This window comes from Ranitomeya imitator, chromosome 1 (genome assembly GCF_032444005.1).
Source record: "Ranitomeya imitator isolate aRanImi1 chromosome 1, aRanImi1.pri, whole genome shotgun sequence".
NCBI classification, from domain to species: domain Eukaryota; kingdom Metazoa; phylum Chordata; class Amphibia; order Anura; family Dendrobatidae; genus Ranitomeya; species Ranitomeya imitator.
In genome coordinates, this window is record NC_091282.1 from 967,637,157 (window position 1) to 967,651,632 (window position 14,476).

Consider the following 14,476-nt stretch of genomic DNA (forward strand, 5'->3'; position numbering starts at 1 on the left):
CTTCAAATCTATTTTGGCATAACCACTTTGATGAATCGGGGCCATCGTTTCTGAAGTGAACCTTCTCGTTAAGGCTACTTTCACACTAGCGTCGTTCGACGCACGTCACAATGCGTTGTTTTGAAGAAAAAACGCATCCTGCAAAGTTGCCTGCAGGATGCGTTTTTTTCTCCATAGACTTTCATTAGCGACTCATTGCGACGGATTGCCACACGTTGCATCCGTCGTGCGACGGATGCGACGTGTTTTTGCAGTCCGTCAGGACAAAAAAGGGTTGCTTGCAACTTTTTTTGTCCGTCGGGTCCGCTTTATCCGACTGCACATGCGCGGTCGGAACTCCACCCCCTCCTCCCCGGACCTTACAATGGGGCAGCGGATGCGTTGTAAAACTGCATCCGCTGCCCCCATTGTGCTTTTACTTCACAGCATGCGTCGGTACGTCGGCCTGACGCACTGCGACGGGCCCGTACCGACGCTAGTGTGAAAGTAGCCTAAGCTGTGGACTGCTTTCACATATTAGATCTTCCTTATTAAACACACCTATCGTGACAGTAGGATGTATTATTAAAGACTGCCATTAGGAGAAGAGATCACACAAAGTGCTCCATTGCATATTGCCGGTGTATACCGCAGCCTCCTATACGCCCTGTTCCTAAGGGCTATGCCAACAAGACAGGTCCACGCCTGTAATATTAGCAATTAGATTGCACCATCTTTCTCTTCTAAAAAGGATGTGATTAGGCCTGAAAAAGCATTCCTGGAGTGGCTGGATTGGCTGTTATCTGTAACTAGAATTATTTTAAGGCTGTGTGCACACGTTACTGATTTTTCGTGTTTTTTTCATGTTTTTTCACTATAAACACGCTATAAAACCGCAAAAAAAACATACATTATGCATCCCATCATTTAGAATGCATTCCGCAATTTTTGTGCACATGATGCGTTTTTTTCTGCGAAAAAAAAAAACACATTGCGGTAAAAAACGCAGCATGTTCATTAATTTTGCGGATTTTTTGCGGATTTCCCACTATATAATGCATTGGGAAATGTCCGGAAAAATCTGCAAAAAACACACACCAAAAACGCACCAAAAACACGGTAAAACGCGCAAAAAACGCATGCAGATTTCTTGCAGAAAATTTCCGCTTTTTCTCAGGAAATTTCTGCAAGAAATCCTGAACGTGTGCATATAGCCTTAGCGGTATCTTTTGGCAGGAATGTTTTTAGAAGTAGCACATTCTGAAAATTTGTCCAATGCATGCGGTTGTGCCAATCAATAGACGTCAAAACACTAAAGCACATTGATGTGAATTATTGGCAGACAATGTGGAAATAATGCAATCACATATTGAACACAAAGGATCACCTGCTGTGGTCTCGGTCAAGACAAGGAGACATGCGGCTGCAACAGAACAGATTGGTCATGAGAAATGAAAGGATAGAAAAAGAGACAACTGTAATAAAGGTAGCAGAGGTATATCCATAATCACATCACTTATGCCGGTTTCACACTAGCGTTTTCCTGATCTGCGGAGGGCTGCGGACTTCCTCCGTGAAGCACCGCCCTCGGCTGCACCTCTGCCGCTAGCTCCGCCTACTTCTGCATGCGGCTGTATGCGGATGCTTCCGCATGCGTCGTTTTGACGATGCGGCGACCAGCGTAGGACGCAGCTTGTAGCAATTTTTTTTTCTCCACATCGTCAAAACGACGCATGCGGAAGCATCCGCATACAGCCGCACGACCTGCGTACCTAATGTTAAAGATAGGTACGCAGGCCGCATGCCAGCCGCATGCAGAAGTAGGCGGAGCTAGCGGCGGAGGTGCGGCCGAGGGCGGGGCTTCACGGAGGAAGTCCGCAGCCCTCCGCAGACCAGGAAAACGCTAGTGTGAAACCAGCCTTACAGAGAACTAACGCATTTGTGAAATCCTAAGGGGAAGAATGGACCCGTTTATTTGCTCTTTAACCCCGCAGACTCACAACCTCTTTTCACTCCGTTTATAAAACTTGTTACTTCGATAATTCCATTGTTGCATAAGAACAATTGTCAATTATTGTCAAAGCAAAACCATCGTGAGCATATAAAGACTTTGCTGGATGGTAACGCACTTATCAAATATGGCATATGGCCATTCTGACAGGGTTCCTGCTCCATTCTATAGCCACATGTGGAAGTCGATGTAGAAAATAAGTGTACTTTAGTCATACAGACAAAATAAGGGCTGCTTCAGACATCCGTGCAAATTGGTCCAACCCCAATACATGAACTGGCTGCGATTCACCCGACCCAAGCTCCACAGCCTCATACACATATATAACTTGTCACATTTGGGTTGGGAGACCTGGGGCCACTCCGTGCATTGTGGTCCATGCTCGGACTGATTTACAAGCAGCCCTTAGATGAAGGACCCCAATTTCTCTGCTACTTAATGAAAGTTAAAGACAATAATAAAAATACTGGTATGTGACTTTTCGACCACACAAAACACATGCAGCATTTCCCCAGAAATACCCCATTAGGACTATATTTCTTATAACAATGTGTGCACACACATATAGTATATCTAGGATTCGGTATTACTTTATGCCACACTGGATCTTGTGATTGATAAGCATGCCACTATTTCCCTTAAGACATACCATAAAGGTAACCTCGCAATCCTAGAAATACTAAACTACGGTGAGTGGGAATATTCTACATGTAGATATGATTATTGCAAGCGTTGTCCGTACTATTAGAGCATTTAGTAAAGAGAGATTCTCAGAAGTATGACTCCCGCTCCATCAAGCTCAGAATCACCACATGTTATGTAAGTGACCACTGTGCAATAATCCGATCTCCCGACAGTGCTGATCCAATTCGGGTCACCCGGGCAGTTTGCTTTTCATCGTCCAGTTGGGACAAGAGATTCAGTAGGTCACGACAGGCAGACTAGGATTAAAGGTTGGCAGCGCACCAGAGGGCAGGCCACAGCAGGACACTCAGCAAGCCTAGGGGGCAGCTGCACGGTACTGAAAGAGAATTAAGGTGGCAGGGATAGACATACCATTGGTGTTAGCAGTGCAGCCACACAAAGGCCCAAGAGGTAGGGGGACCACCTCCAAAGCAGTGGGCAGCCATTGAGAGGCCCATATACTGTTCTTGCACATGGGCCGTCGAATGCCGAATGCTTCCTCCCTGTGGTTTTATCCTGCCACAGTCTCCAATTAAAGCCACAGAGAGCCTAAATGATAAGGATGGTGGGCACTGAATATACCGTGTCCAGGAGGTGGGGCACGTGTGTATATTTTCGCCATAAGAATGTATGGCAGTGATGCGATCTGCACTCCCCCAGAATGCCATAAATGTCAAATGTGATGGGAACCTGTTTTCACAAACTTGATTCCTTCCCGTGAATAGAGCACCACTTCCAGTTGACCAGAATTGTACAGGTAAACTGCAGTTGTACCTACAGACTCACGACATCATTAACAACTGACATTCATTTAATAACCATGCTAATTCCCGTGAAATCACGCATCCGCTCTGCATGGCCTTGCTCTAATGGTATAGCTGCGGACTGGGGGGACCAAGCTATGCCCACAGTAACAGAAAAGCTGGCTACGTCAGATTCCGCCATGATTACCTGATGAGTTTCCCTAGGCCTACCTCTCCTCTAATAGTAAGAAGCATTTAGTGTGATCTTACACTCCAGCGAGGAAAGCGGAGTTAACAACTCCCACTTATGTCACCGAAATAATTCCCCGAACAAAATGAACGTGATAAAAGCAGCTCTGACAACATAAGATGCTTTCTACACATTAATACGGAGTTAGACTACTGCACCATAAATGTACTGTGACTGTAAAATAGCCATCATTTTACACATACGTCAGTGCATTAACTCCGCCAGGTACATAGCGGCTTTCACATCTTTCTATGATGGCCACAAACCCTTTCTTTTTTTTGTAAGATTAAGGCAAGAAATGCTTACAATATTTTTCTGTAGAACATCTTTACTCACCCAGAATGGATGGGGCTGGAGGAGAGTGCCACATTGTCCAGGTTGTCGTTCCCCCAGCTTAGACGATATGAGTTTTGTTCTGTCTTTGTTAAATATGAGACCTAGACAGTAAAGCAGAAGAAAATTACTATGCACAATATATTACAGGTAAAGACACTGAAGAAGGAATACAGTGGCAGTGTGCTACTGCAAAACCTATGTGGTCATGTGTGGTGGCAGTCTGGGTAGACTACAGCTTTTTTATTTTTTTTATATTTTTAACACCACAATAACAGCCGCCCCCCTCATGCATAGCAAAGCTTGTACAATCAACAGGCAGCCCTGGCTGACCAGCCTGATCAAACTGAGACGTGCTTCCAGGGTCACTGAGCAGAGATGCAAGAGATCTTGTTCTGCTGAGCACTTTATCGCATACAAGCAGTCCCTCACTAGATTCAAGTCCTCTCGCTGCCGCAAAACAAATCTACTTTTCATCTCTCATATCCTCCCTGACTCACAACCCTAAACAGCTCTTCAACACTTTCAATTCTCTTCTCTGTTCCCCGGCACCTCCTCCCTCTCCTCTCATTTCTGCTGAAAACTTTGCTTCTTTCTTTAAGCAGAAGATCGATAACATCAGACAATGCTTTGGCATGCAGCCCCCAATGCCCCTCCTCTTGACAGCTCAGCCCTGTTCTTCCAAAGCCAGCTTCTCCACCATGACAGACGATCAGCTCTCCACTCTTCTGTCAAGATCACACCTCACCACTTGAACGCTTGACCTGCTCCCATCCCACCTCATCCCTAACCTCGCCAAAGTCTTCATCCCAAGCCTAACAAAACTCTTCAATCTCTAACTTACAAACATGCATCAATCACACCTATCCTCAAAAAATTCTCCCTCGACCCATCCTCTGTGTCCAGCTATCGCCCGATATCCCTTCTCCCTTATGCCTCAAAACTACTGGAACAGCACGTCTATCTTGAACTGTCCTCCCATCTCTCCTCCTGCTTCCTCATTGACCTGTTACAATATGGCTTCCGACCACATCACTTAACTGAAACTACCCTAACTAAAGTGACCAACAACCTACTAACCGCCAAGAGCAAGAGACCCTACTCTGTCCTCCTCCTCCTGGACCTGTCTTCTGCCTTCGACACTGTGGACCATTCCCTCCTGTTACAGATTCTCTCATCTCTTGGCATCACAGACTTGGCCCTATCCTGGATCTCGTCATATCTAACAGACCGAACATTCAGTGTCTCCCTCTCGGACACCACCTCCTCATGTCGCCCCCTGTCAGTCATTATTCCCCAAGGCTCAGTTTTAGGAACCCTACTCTTCTCCATCTACACCTTCAACCTGGGACAGCTCATAGAATCCCACGTTTTTTGGAATATTATCTCTATGCTGATGACACGCAGATCTACATATCTGGACCTGACCTCACTTCCTTACTGACCAAAATCCCACAATGTCTGTCTGCTATTTCATCTTTCTTTTCTGCTCGCTTTCTAAAACTGAACATGGACAAAACAGAATTCATCATCTTTCCCCCACCTCACTCTACCCCTCCACCGACTCATCCATCAATGTCAATGGCTGCTCACTTTCCCCAGTCGCACATGCTCATTGCCTCGGGGTGATCCTTGACTCTGCCCTCTCTTTCAAGCCACATATCCAAGCCCTTGTCTCGTCCTGCCGATTCCATCTCAAAAACATTTCCCGGATCCGTGCATTCCTTGACCATGAAACCCCAAAAACACTAGTGCATGCCCTTATCATCTCCCACCTAGACGACTGCAACCTCCTACTCACTGACCTCTCCTCTAGCACCACTCCAATCCATCCTAAAGTCTGCTGCCTGACTAATCCACATGTCTCTCCGTTATTCCCCAGCCTCTCCTCTCGGCCAGGCCCTTCATTGGCTTCCTATTGTCCAGATGCTACAGTTAAAAACACTAACAATGATATACAAAGCCATTCACAACCTGTCTTCTCCATACATCTGTAACATGGTCTCCCGATACCTACATACACACAACCTTTGATCTTCTCATGATCTCCTTCTCTACTCCTCTCTCATCTATTCCTCCCACAACCGCATACAAGACTTCTCCCGTGCTTCCCCTATACTCTGGAACGCTCTACCCCAACACATCAGGCTCTCGCCTACCACGGAAACCTTCAAAAGGAACCTGAAGACCCACCTCTTCCGATAAGCCTATAACCTGCAGCGATCCTCTGTCTGCTGAACCGTCGCATGACCAACTCTACCCTCTCCTAGTGTATCCTCACCCATCACCTTTAGACTGTGAGCCCTTGCAGGCAGGGTCCTCTCTCCTCCTGTACTTGTGTGTGCCTTGTTTTACTCATGTTTATTGTACTTGTCTATATTTGCCCTGTTCACATGTAAAGCGCCATGGAATAAATGGCGCTTTAAAAATGTAGAATATTTATAAATAATAATAATACAGCTGTGAGAAGTTCCTCCAGAACAGCTTCTATGTAAGGATAGCTACAAACATACTGAGTGGCACCCCACACAGATGTATATGGTGGCACATAGTCCCTGTAGGATAGAGCTGTCCCGGGCAATGTGTGCCACCATTTAGCCTCCGTGCCATGTGTATGACACTTATGGAGTTTTGATGGGCAGCTTCACATTTTTAGAGGCTCAACTATTGTTCTAATAGCATAACTCTGATAAGTATCCTTATTTCTCCTGGAGGAATTGATAACTGTTGCTGGAAGCAAAAAATTACATCTTTGGCAATATAGTTAGGAGGCGTATTACACACATACCGAGCTGCTGTATAGAGTGTAGAATAATCACCCACCTGGTCATGGGGAATGATGACGGAGTCGTCTATGATGGCACTGCCCCTAGTATAGTTGTGATGGCTCATCGTGTGGGACCTGTCTGAACTGAAGGACCGCAGGCTGGTCGGTTGACACATACAAATCACCAGAAATGTGAGGGTGAAATGGAAAAGGTGAATGGAAAAATTAGCACCTGGTGCAGCTTCCAGGGGAAAAAGTGAATTTTTGAAAAGACTACATTATAAATACAAAAAAGTTGCATGCTTGAATAAAATATAAAATACTGTGATAAAGGTTTCACACATCTAAGGCTCGGTTTACACTGGCATTTCTTTTAAAGGGACTCTGTCACCTGAATTTGGAGGGAACAATTTTCAGCCATAGAGGCGGGATTTTCGGGTGTTTGATTCACCCTTTCCTTACCCGCTGGCTGCAATATTGGAGTGAAGTTCATTCTCTGTCCTCCATAGTACACGCTTGTGCAAGGCAAGATTGCCTTGTGCAGGCATGTACTACGGAGGACAGAGAATTAACTTCAATCCAATATTGCAGCCAGCATGCAGCCAGCGGGTAAGGAAAGGGTGAATCAAACACCCGAAAACCCCGCCCCTATGGCTGAAGATTGTCCCCTCCAAATTCAGGTGACAGAGTCCCTTTAATGTTGTTTGGACATATGTTTATTGTCATCATTGAATGTCAAAAAGGATTCTTTTTACAGATCCCACTAATTAGATATACAAATTCCCATTCATAAGTGCAGTCAAAAGACCCCAAACATTGTGTGATCGCAGCCTTAGGACAAAGTTTGTAGAATTGCTTTGTGGTCTATTAGACTCTGTGTCTTAATTGTAACACTAATGTAAATGTCTTTTTAGTGACTGCTTTACTGGATGGTGAAAAATCAGGAAAATTACATTTATTGGAGATTAGTGCATATCCCCTGGAAGATACTGCTTTTGTGCGTGCACTGAGGAGCTACGTGACACTGACGCAAACCAACAAAGCACAAGCAGCATGGGACATCACAAGAGCATTGGATTTGACAACAGGAAACAGACATAAAACACAACAATAAATAACACTCCAGTAAGTAACAGGACATTTTCAGATTCGGACTCCGTATAGAATCTCGCAGACTGCCTGCAGAGCCATAATATGGACCTATGAACACTCCAAGTGTCACTTTATAGTAATTCCCTGCAGAACACCTTTGTAAGGCCGGCCGGCCATATAAGCCTATGGGTGCGAGTGAGACAGCGCACAACACTCGGATATCATCCGAGTGCTGTGCGTTATACGCTGACCCCGGCAATGGAGGAGATGGAGAAATTAATTTCTCCGCCTCCTCCGCAGCTGTGCTCCGATCCGCTCTGTGTGAGAGGCTCGGGGCACAGACGTATGACACGCGGCTCCCGCTCGCAGCAGAGCAGGAGCCGAGGGTCATTAGCATATCGCATCGGATGCTCTCGCATCGGATGCAATACGCTAGTGTCACGCCGGCCTAATAAAGCATGTTAAGGAGCATGCCACAATTAGAGAGTAACCTTCATTTTATTTTATTCATAAATCAATAATACCCGAGAAAATAAGAAACTTTGTAATATATCTCATCAGAGACATCTGCTTCTCTCGTGTCCAAGACTGATGATTCATTCTCAAAATTCTCAATTCACAGGTAAAATCTGTATGTAGTGAAAACAGATGTTCACATTACTGGAGACGACAGTTAGTGCTCATAATGTTTTATGGAGATCTGTAATTGCTGTGTCTGCCTCTAGCTCCATCTCCTAAGAAGACTAAAAACACCAACTGTCATCTCCTCTCTCAGTAATGTGAAAATCGGTCTTCACTACAAACAGATATTATAGATATTACCTGTGAATTGAAAATGAAAGATCAATCCAGGAGGAGAAAGAAGCAGATTATTTCTCTGATAAGATATATTACAAAGTTTCTTATTTTGATGTGTACCATTGATTTACAGAATAAAAATTAAAATGACGGTAGTACGTAAAATAGTAATACGTAATATGTCTAAATTAAATGGAGAGTATGGGTCCATTGCACTGCACTAAGGATCCATAGTACACAGATTTGTAATATGGTCCTAACTGGTAAAACAGCACAGTCTAATAGCTTACTTTACAGCGGCACACAACGTTACAGCCAGGATGTGTAGCGGCCCACTGATCTTATGTACAGCAGACGAGCAGTTAAGTGGAGAGTACGTGAGGCAATGATGGATGAGTATCTGTGGTGGAGGGTTAGCATAGAAGGACATAATGGTGCCATGCAATGTCATACCTACCTAGGCATGGTGCTGCTGGTGGCATCCACACAAATGAAAGGGAAAGAAAAAAATGAAAGGGAAATAGTTATGATGTAACGGCGATCTCTGCATTAGTCAGAAATAAAAGGGTATCCAGGAGAAAACATGTCGTTAGTCATGTACCACGTGTATGTATGGAGGATGTTTGCCTGATGTTAGTAATGTCGGCTATTACAAGGTGTTTGCTTTAGGTTACATGGCTGCACTAAAACTCGGGCCACTCACGCCTGCAAATTGCCGCCACCGCAGAGCGGCTCGGTGTGAAAAATCCGCCATTATGTGCTCTCCGTGAATAATACACTTGTGTGAACAAGCCCTTGTGGACACATATATCCCGATAATTACACTGTTTAGAAATAGTGGAGCTTTCCCTTTACCATTAAAGGGAACGGGTCAGCTGATTCATGCTGCCCAAAGCACGGGCTTCATGAATCAGTCACCGGCAGCATGACTGTGTTGTTAGAGGTGATTGACAGATCTTCCATATCAATCAACAGACAGACAGGTTCTGATTCATGCTGCCTGTGGCTTGGCAGCAGGAAACCGATGGCAGATACCCTTTAAACCATTGTATCACAAATGGGGACACTGAAACTTGTGGGTACCATTGTGTACGAAAGCATCAAAGGGAATCTGTCAGCAGGTTTTTGCTATAAAATCTTAGAGCAGCATGATGTAGATGCAGAGAGCCTGTTTCCAGCGATGTGTCACTTACTAGGCTATGTGTTTGTGTTTCAATAAATTCGGCGTTCTAGCAGGAGATTACCATTACAAGACAGGGTGTCTGTTGCCTCCTAGTCAACTGATCCTTGTAACCCTGCCCTTACCACTGATTAGCAGCATTTTGCCTATGCACAGTGCACACAGAAAGCTGTCAATCAGTGGTGTGGGCAGGGCTATATAGAGCTCAGCATTCAGAGATCTGCTAAGTCCACAGCAAAGAAAACACTGATTGCAGAGAGGAGCAATTGACACATCACTTGAATTAGGGTGTCTGCCCATACATTATGCTGCTCACAGATTACATAGCAAAAACCTGGTGACAGATTCCCTTCAAAGGTTTTTTTTTTTAGGATTAAAATAACAGGAATAGCCCATGGACCAGCGTGACAAGATTTCTGGAAAACAATTCTTATCCAGACCCTTTTGGTCCCTACCACTGAACATGGTAGAGATGTCATGGTGAACGCCCCACAACATGGCATGTGACATGGCAGACTTCCCAGCAAACTTACATACCTCCGTCTAGCATCTGAAATCTCTGTAGGATGTTTTCCTTAAAAGAAAAACCCTGCTTTGTAGTAAATTAAATAATTCTAGTTGTGTTCTGGAACAATCTAGCATGGAAAATCTAATGCAACATCAGTGTGGTCAAATAGGCAACATTATTTTTAGAAGCCACATAAAATTGTTGAAATTTGCCTCCATTGTGGTGATAATCACGGTTATCTTCTCTGAATCTGAAGTAGCAATTTTGCTAAACTGGAAGTTAATTGTAGTAAAGCACTGGGAATGCGCCATGCTGGGGAAGCAGAAACGAGCTGATCACGAAGCAGAGCTGTGTATGATCCATTTACAGCTCAGCAGTGACAACTCTGCCATTCTATCTGTAACCACTTTTATTTTTCATCATACATTAATAGATGGGTTTTAAAAGTACAGTATGCCTCACTGTCTTACGTGGCTAAATATGTTTGCTTGCATAATTAACAGATAATTACGAGATAATTAGAAGACCTGATTCAAACAAAGTAAAGGACACCACGGATTATGAAAGTCGTAACGTAGAAAAGTCTATATGATGCACTGTGAGGGCTGGTTCACATATACAGTCATGGCCATAAGTGTTGGAACTCTTGAAACTGTCCCAGAAAATGAAGTATTTCTTAAAGAAAATTATTGCAATTACACATGTTTTGTTATAGAAATGTTGATTTCCTCTGTGTGGATTGGAAAAATCACAAAACAAAAACAGAAAAAAATGCAAATTGGACATAATTTCACACAAAAACCCCAAAATGGGCTGGACAAAATTGTTGGCACCTTTCTTAAAAAAAAAGTGGGTAAACAACTTTTTTTTTTCAAGCATTGGATGCTCGTTCAAACTCACCTGTGGCAAGTAACAGGTGGGGACAATATGAAAATCACACATGAAACCAGATAAAAAGGGGAGAAGTTAACTCAATCTTTGCATTTGGTGTCTGTGTGTGCCACACTCAGCATGGAGACCAGATAGAGAAGAGAACTGTCTGACGACTTGACATCCAAAATTGTTGAAAAATATTACCAATCTCAAGGTTACAAGTTCATCTCCAGAGATCATGATGTTGTTTTTTCTGTGGTTAACAACATTATCAAGAAGTTTACATTGCTAATCAACCAGGATGGCAGAGAAAAATTGATGAAAAGTTGCAACACAGGATAGTCTGAATGGTGGATAAGCAACCCCAATAAAGATCCAAAGAAATCCAAGCTGTCCTGCAGGCTCAGGGTCCATCAGTGTCAGCGCAAACTATCTGTAGACATGTGAGTGAAATGATATGATATGGTAGGTGACCCAGGAGGACCTCACTGCTGACAGAGACATAAAAAAGCTAGACTGCAGTTTGCCAAAATGTGCATGAGTAAGCCAAAATCCTTCTGGAAAAGTGTCTTGTGGACAGAGAAGACCAAGATAGAGCTTTTTGGTAAAGCACATCATTCTACTGTTTTCCAAAAATGGAATGAGGCCTACAAAGAAAAGAACACAGTACCTACAGTCGAATATGGTGGAGGTTCAAACATGTTTTGGGGTTGTTTTGCTGCCTATGCCACTGGGTGCCTTGACTGTGTGCAAGGCATCATGAAATTTGAAGCTTACCAAAGGATTTTGGGTCGCAATGCAGTGGACAATATCAAAAAGCTTGTTTTGCATCACAAGTCTTCCAGCAGGACAATGACCTCAATCATACTTGAAGAAGCACTCAGAAATGGATGGAAACAAAGCACTAGGGAGTTTTGAAGTGGCCAGCAATCAGTCCGAATCTAAATCCCGTTGAATAACTGTGGAGAGATTTTAAAATTGCTGTTGGGAGAAGGCACTCTACAAATTTGAGAGACCTGGTGCTGTCTGCATAAAAAGAGTGGTCAAAAATTCCAGTGAGAGGTGTAAGAAGCTTGTTGATGGTTATAGGAAGCGATTGATTGCAGTTATTTATTTCAAAGGGTTTGCAACCAAATATCAAGTTCAGAGTGACAACAATTTTGTCTGAAATTATGTCCAATTTGCCTTTTTTTCTCCGTTCTTTTGTACTGTTCCAATACACACAAAGGAAATAATCGTGAATAATAAAACTTGTGTAACTGCAATAATTTCTTGAAAAAAACAGTTCATTTTCTGTAACATTGTCACTGGTGCCAACACTTTCGGCCATGACTGTATTTAGCTCTGCAGTCTTTTTTACCCTCTGTTGTAATACAAAAATGCTCAAAAGGAACTGATGACTAAACTGAAGCCACAGTTTATGATGGGATCACTGATTCAGATGGAAAAACACAGTATGCATAGATAGGTGTATGGATGCCAGAAAGTTGCACAAAGTACAACAATTTGTCATCAATTATGCCAAAAATAATCTGGAATTGCCATTTAGGAAATCTGCCATCCTGATGTCCCGGTTAATCCGAGGCGAACCGACACTTCAGTAAATTAAAGATCTTTTATTTGGAAGACAAGCTCTTATTTGGACAAGCTCTTCAGACGTGTCTGCTTTAGTAAATGCGTCCGCATTAGAGGGGTTGTCCACTACTCAGACAACCCCTTGTTAAATAAGATATTCTCTCTTGTAGAATAATAACACCTTATACTCACCCCTGTACCGGAGCAGTTCCAGTGATGTTGGTGAAGGGTTTCCAGAGGATCGTGTGTTGTTGTGTAATGTGAGCCCTGGAGCCAATCAAAGGCCACTAATAGGCAACAGCGATCAACCCTCCTCCGGATGTCTGAGGTGTGTCCGAAGGAAGCGAGAGCATGGCAGCGCAATAGCAGTCGCTGACTGGCTGTAGGGCTCAAGTGGCATAGCAATATCAGGCAAGCCTCAGGAGAACGCAATGGCTCCAGTACAAAACGTGAGTATCGGATCATTTTATTTTTCACTGGGAAATATACTATTTAAGAACGGTTGTTCTAGACGTGTGCAAAATCCTTAAATAACGCTTCTGGAGCATTTTTTTCTTAAAATTCTGCATTATGTCGATTCTCTGTTATTATTCTAGGAGGTGTATGAAATAGTATGTTATTCCATGGAGACAAACAAGGGGCATTGACAGGTCCAATTAATTTCACGATACATAAATGTAAACTAAATAACGGCTCACAATTGACGAGATTCTACTATTATAGTAGTAGCTTCTTGGAAGACAAGATGCATGTTTTTCTTGTAGTTAAAGTAACTAGCTAGGCTCCATTGGCATACCTCTCTGAGCGTCCACCTTCTAAGCTGTACCTCAGGTAACTCATTCCATCCAGAAAATGACTGCTAGGCAGTGAATCGTCTCCTAGCTCCTTTAAATCTTCAGGTCGCAAGTACTCTCCTCCGTCTCCAGTCATTGTATCATCTCCTTGTAAAAGTCAGTATAGAAGCTTTAGGCATGTTTCATATCTCACAGATATTACTTACAACGTCGCACAATTACATATAATTAGTGACGATATGTAAACTGATTAAGCAAAGCTTTAGACAACACTACCAAGAGATTCTTCTAATTCTTCTGACTTCCGTCAGGTGCAATGCTGATTATTGAGACTCTGTATGGAGGCTAATGGTTTCACTACTATATATCAGAAGGGGCCAGGATGAGTAGTAGACTGAAAGGAACTTTTCCAGCTTCATGAGTTAAATGGTAACCGTACTGTCAGGTAACTTTTCAGAGTAAGCTGTCCTTATGTGTACATGGGGAATAATGCTATTTCAGTACACTAGATGACTTGAATACTGTATTTTAACCACTTTCAAGGCTGTAACTCTTAATTTGTAGTTGACTCTGAGCTGGGAAGAGGAGACTATCTACAATGATCTCTCCTATAAGAGTGTAGCATTCCTGCTCATTTCTCATTTTTTTTAGAACAAAAAGATAAGCAGCAGCATAGAGGACATTATACATCAGCAATTAGCTATTTGGAAGTAAATTAAGCTCTGGTTGGAGGCAAAAGACTTGTGAGAGAGCTCAGCAAAATCTTTCTGTGTTTCCCACCATTGATGTTTATGAGAAACAGATCATAATCATAACAGATGGTAATCTGTTATGTCATCCATTAACGCATGTTTTTAGCCCTATGCGTGCACCTAACACTACAAATATT

At 43.2% G+C, this 14,476-nt stretch overlaps 1 protein-coding gene across 47 annotated transcripts in view; it reads right to left on the reverse strand.

Annotated features, from left to right (window-relative positions):
* Window positions 1-14,476, reverse strand: part of ANK2 (ankyrin 2) — a 732,820-nt gene that overhangs the window by 118,553 nt on the left and 599,791 nt on the right. For 17 of the 47 annotated variants that reach the window (XM_069743800.1, XM_069743796.1, XM_069743792.1 and 14 more), the window contains 5 exons: window positions 13,590-13,734; window positions 9,115-9,129; window positions 6,824-6,926; window positions 4,004-4,104; window positions 1,367-1,402 (listed from right to left, as the gene is read on the reverse strand). In XM_069743800.1, the coding sequence (XP_069599901.1) occupies window positions 1,367-1,402; window positions 4,004-4,104; window positions 6,824-6,926; window positions 9,115-9,129; window positions 13,590-13,734 (400 nt within the window). The remainder of the gene's footprint in view (window positions 1-1,366; window positions 1,403-4,003; window positions 4,105-6,823; window positions 6,927-9,114; window positions 9,130-13,589; window positions 13,735-14,476) is intronic. The other 30 variants (XM_069743826.1, XM_069743825.1, XM_069743817.1 and 27 more) reach the window with 6 other exon arrangements.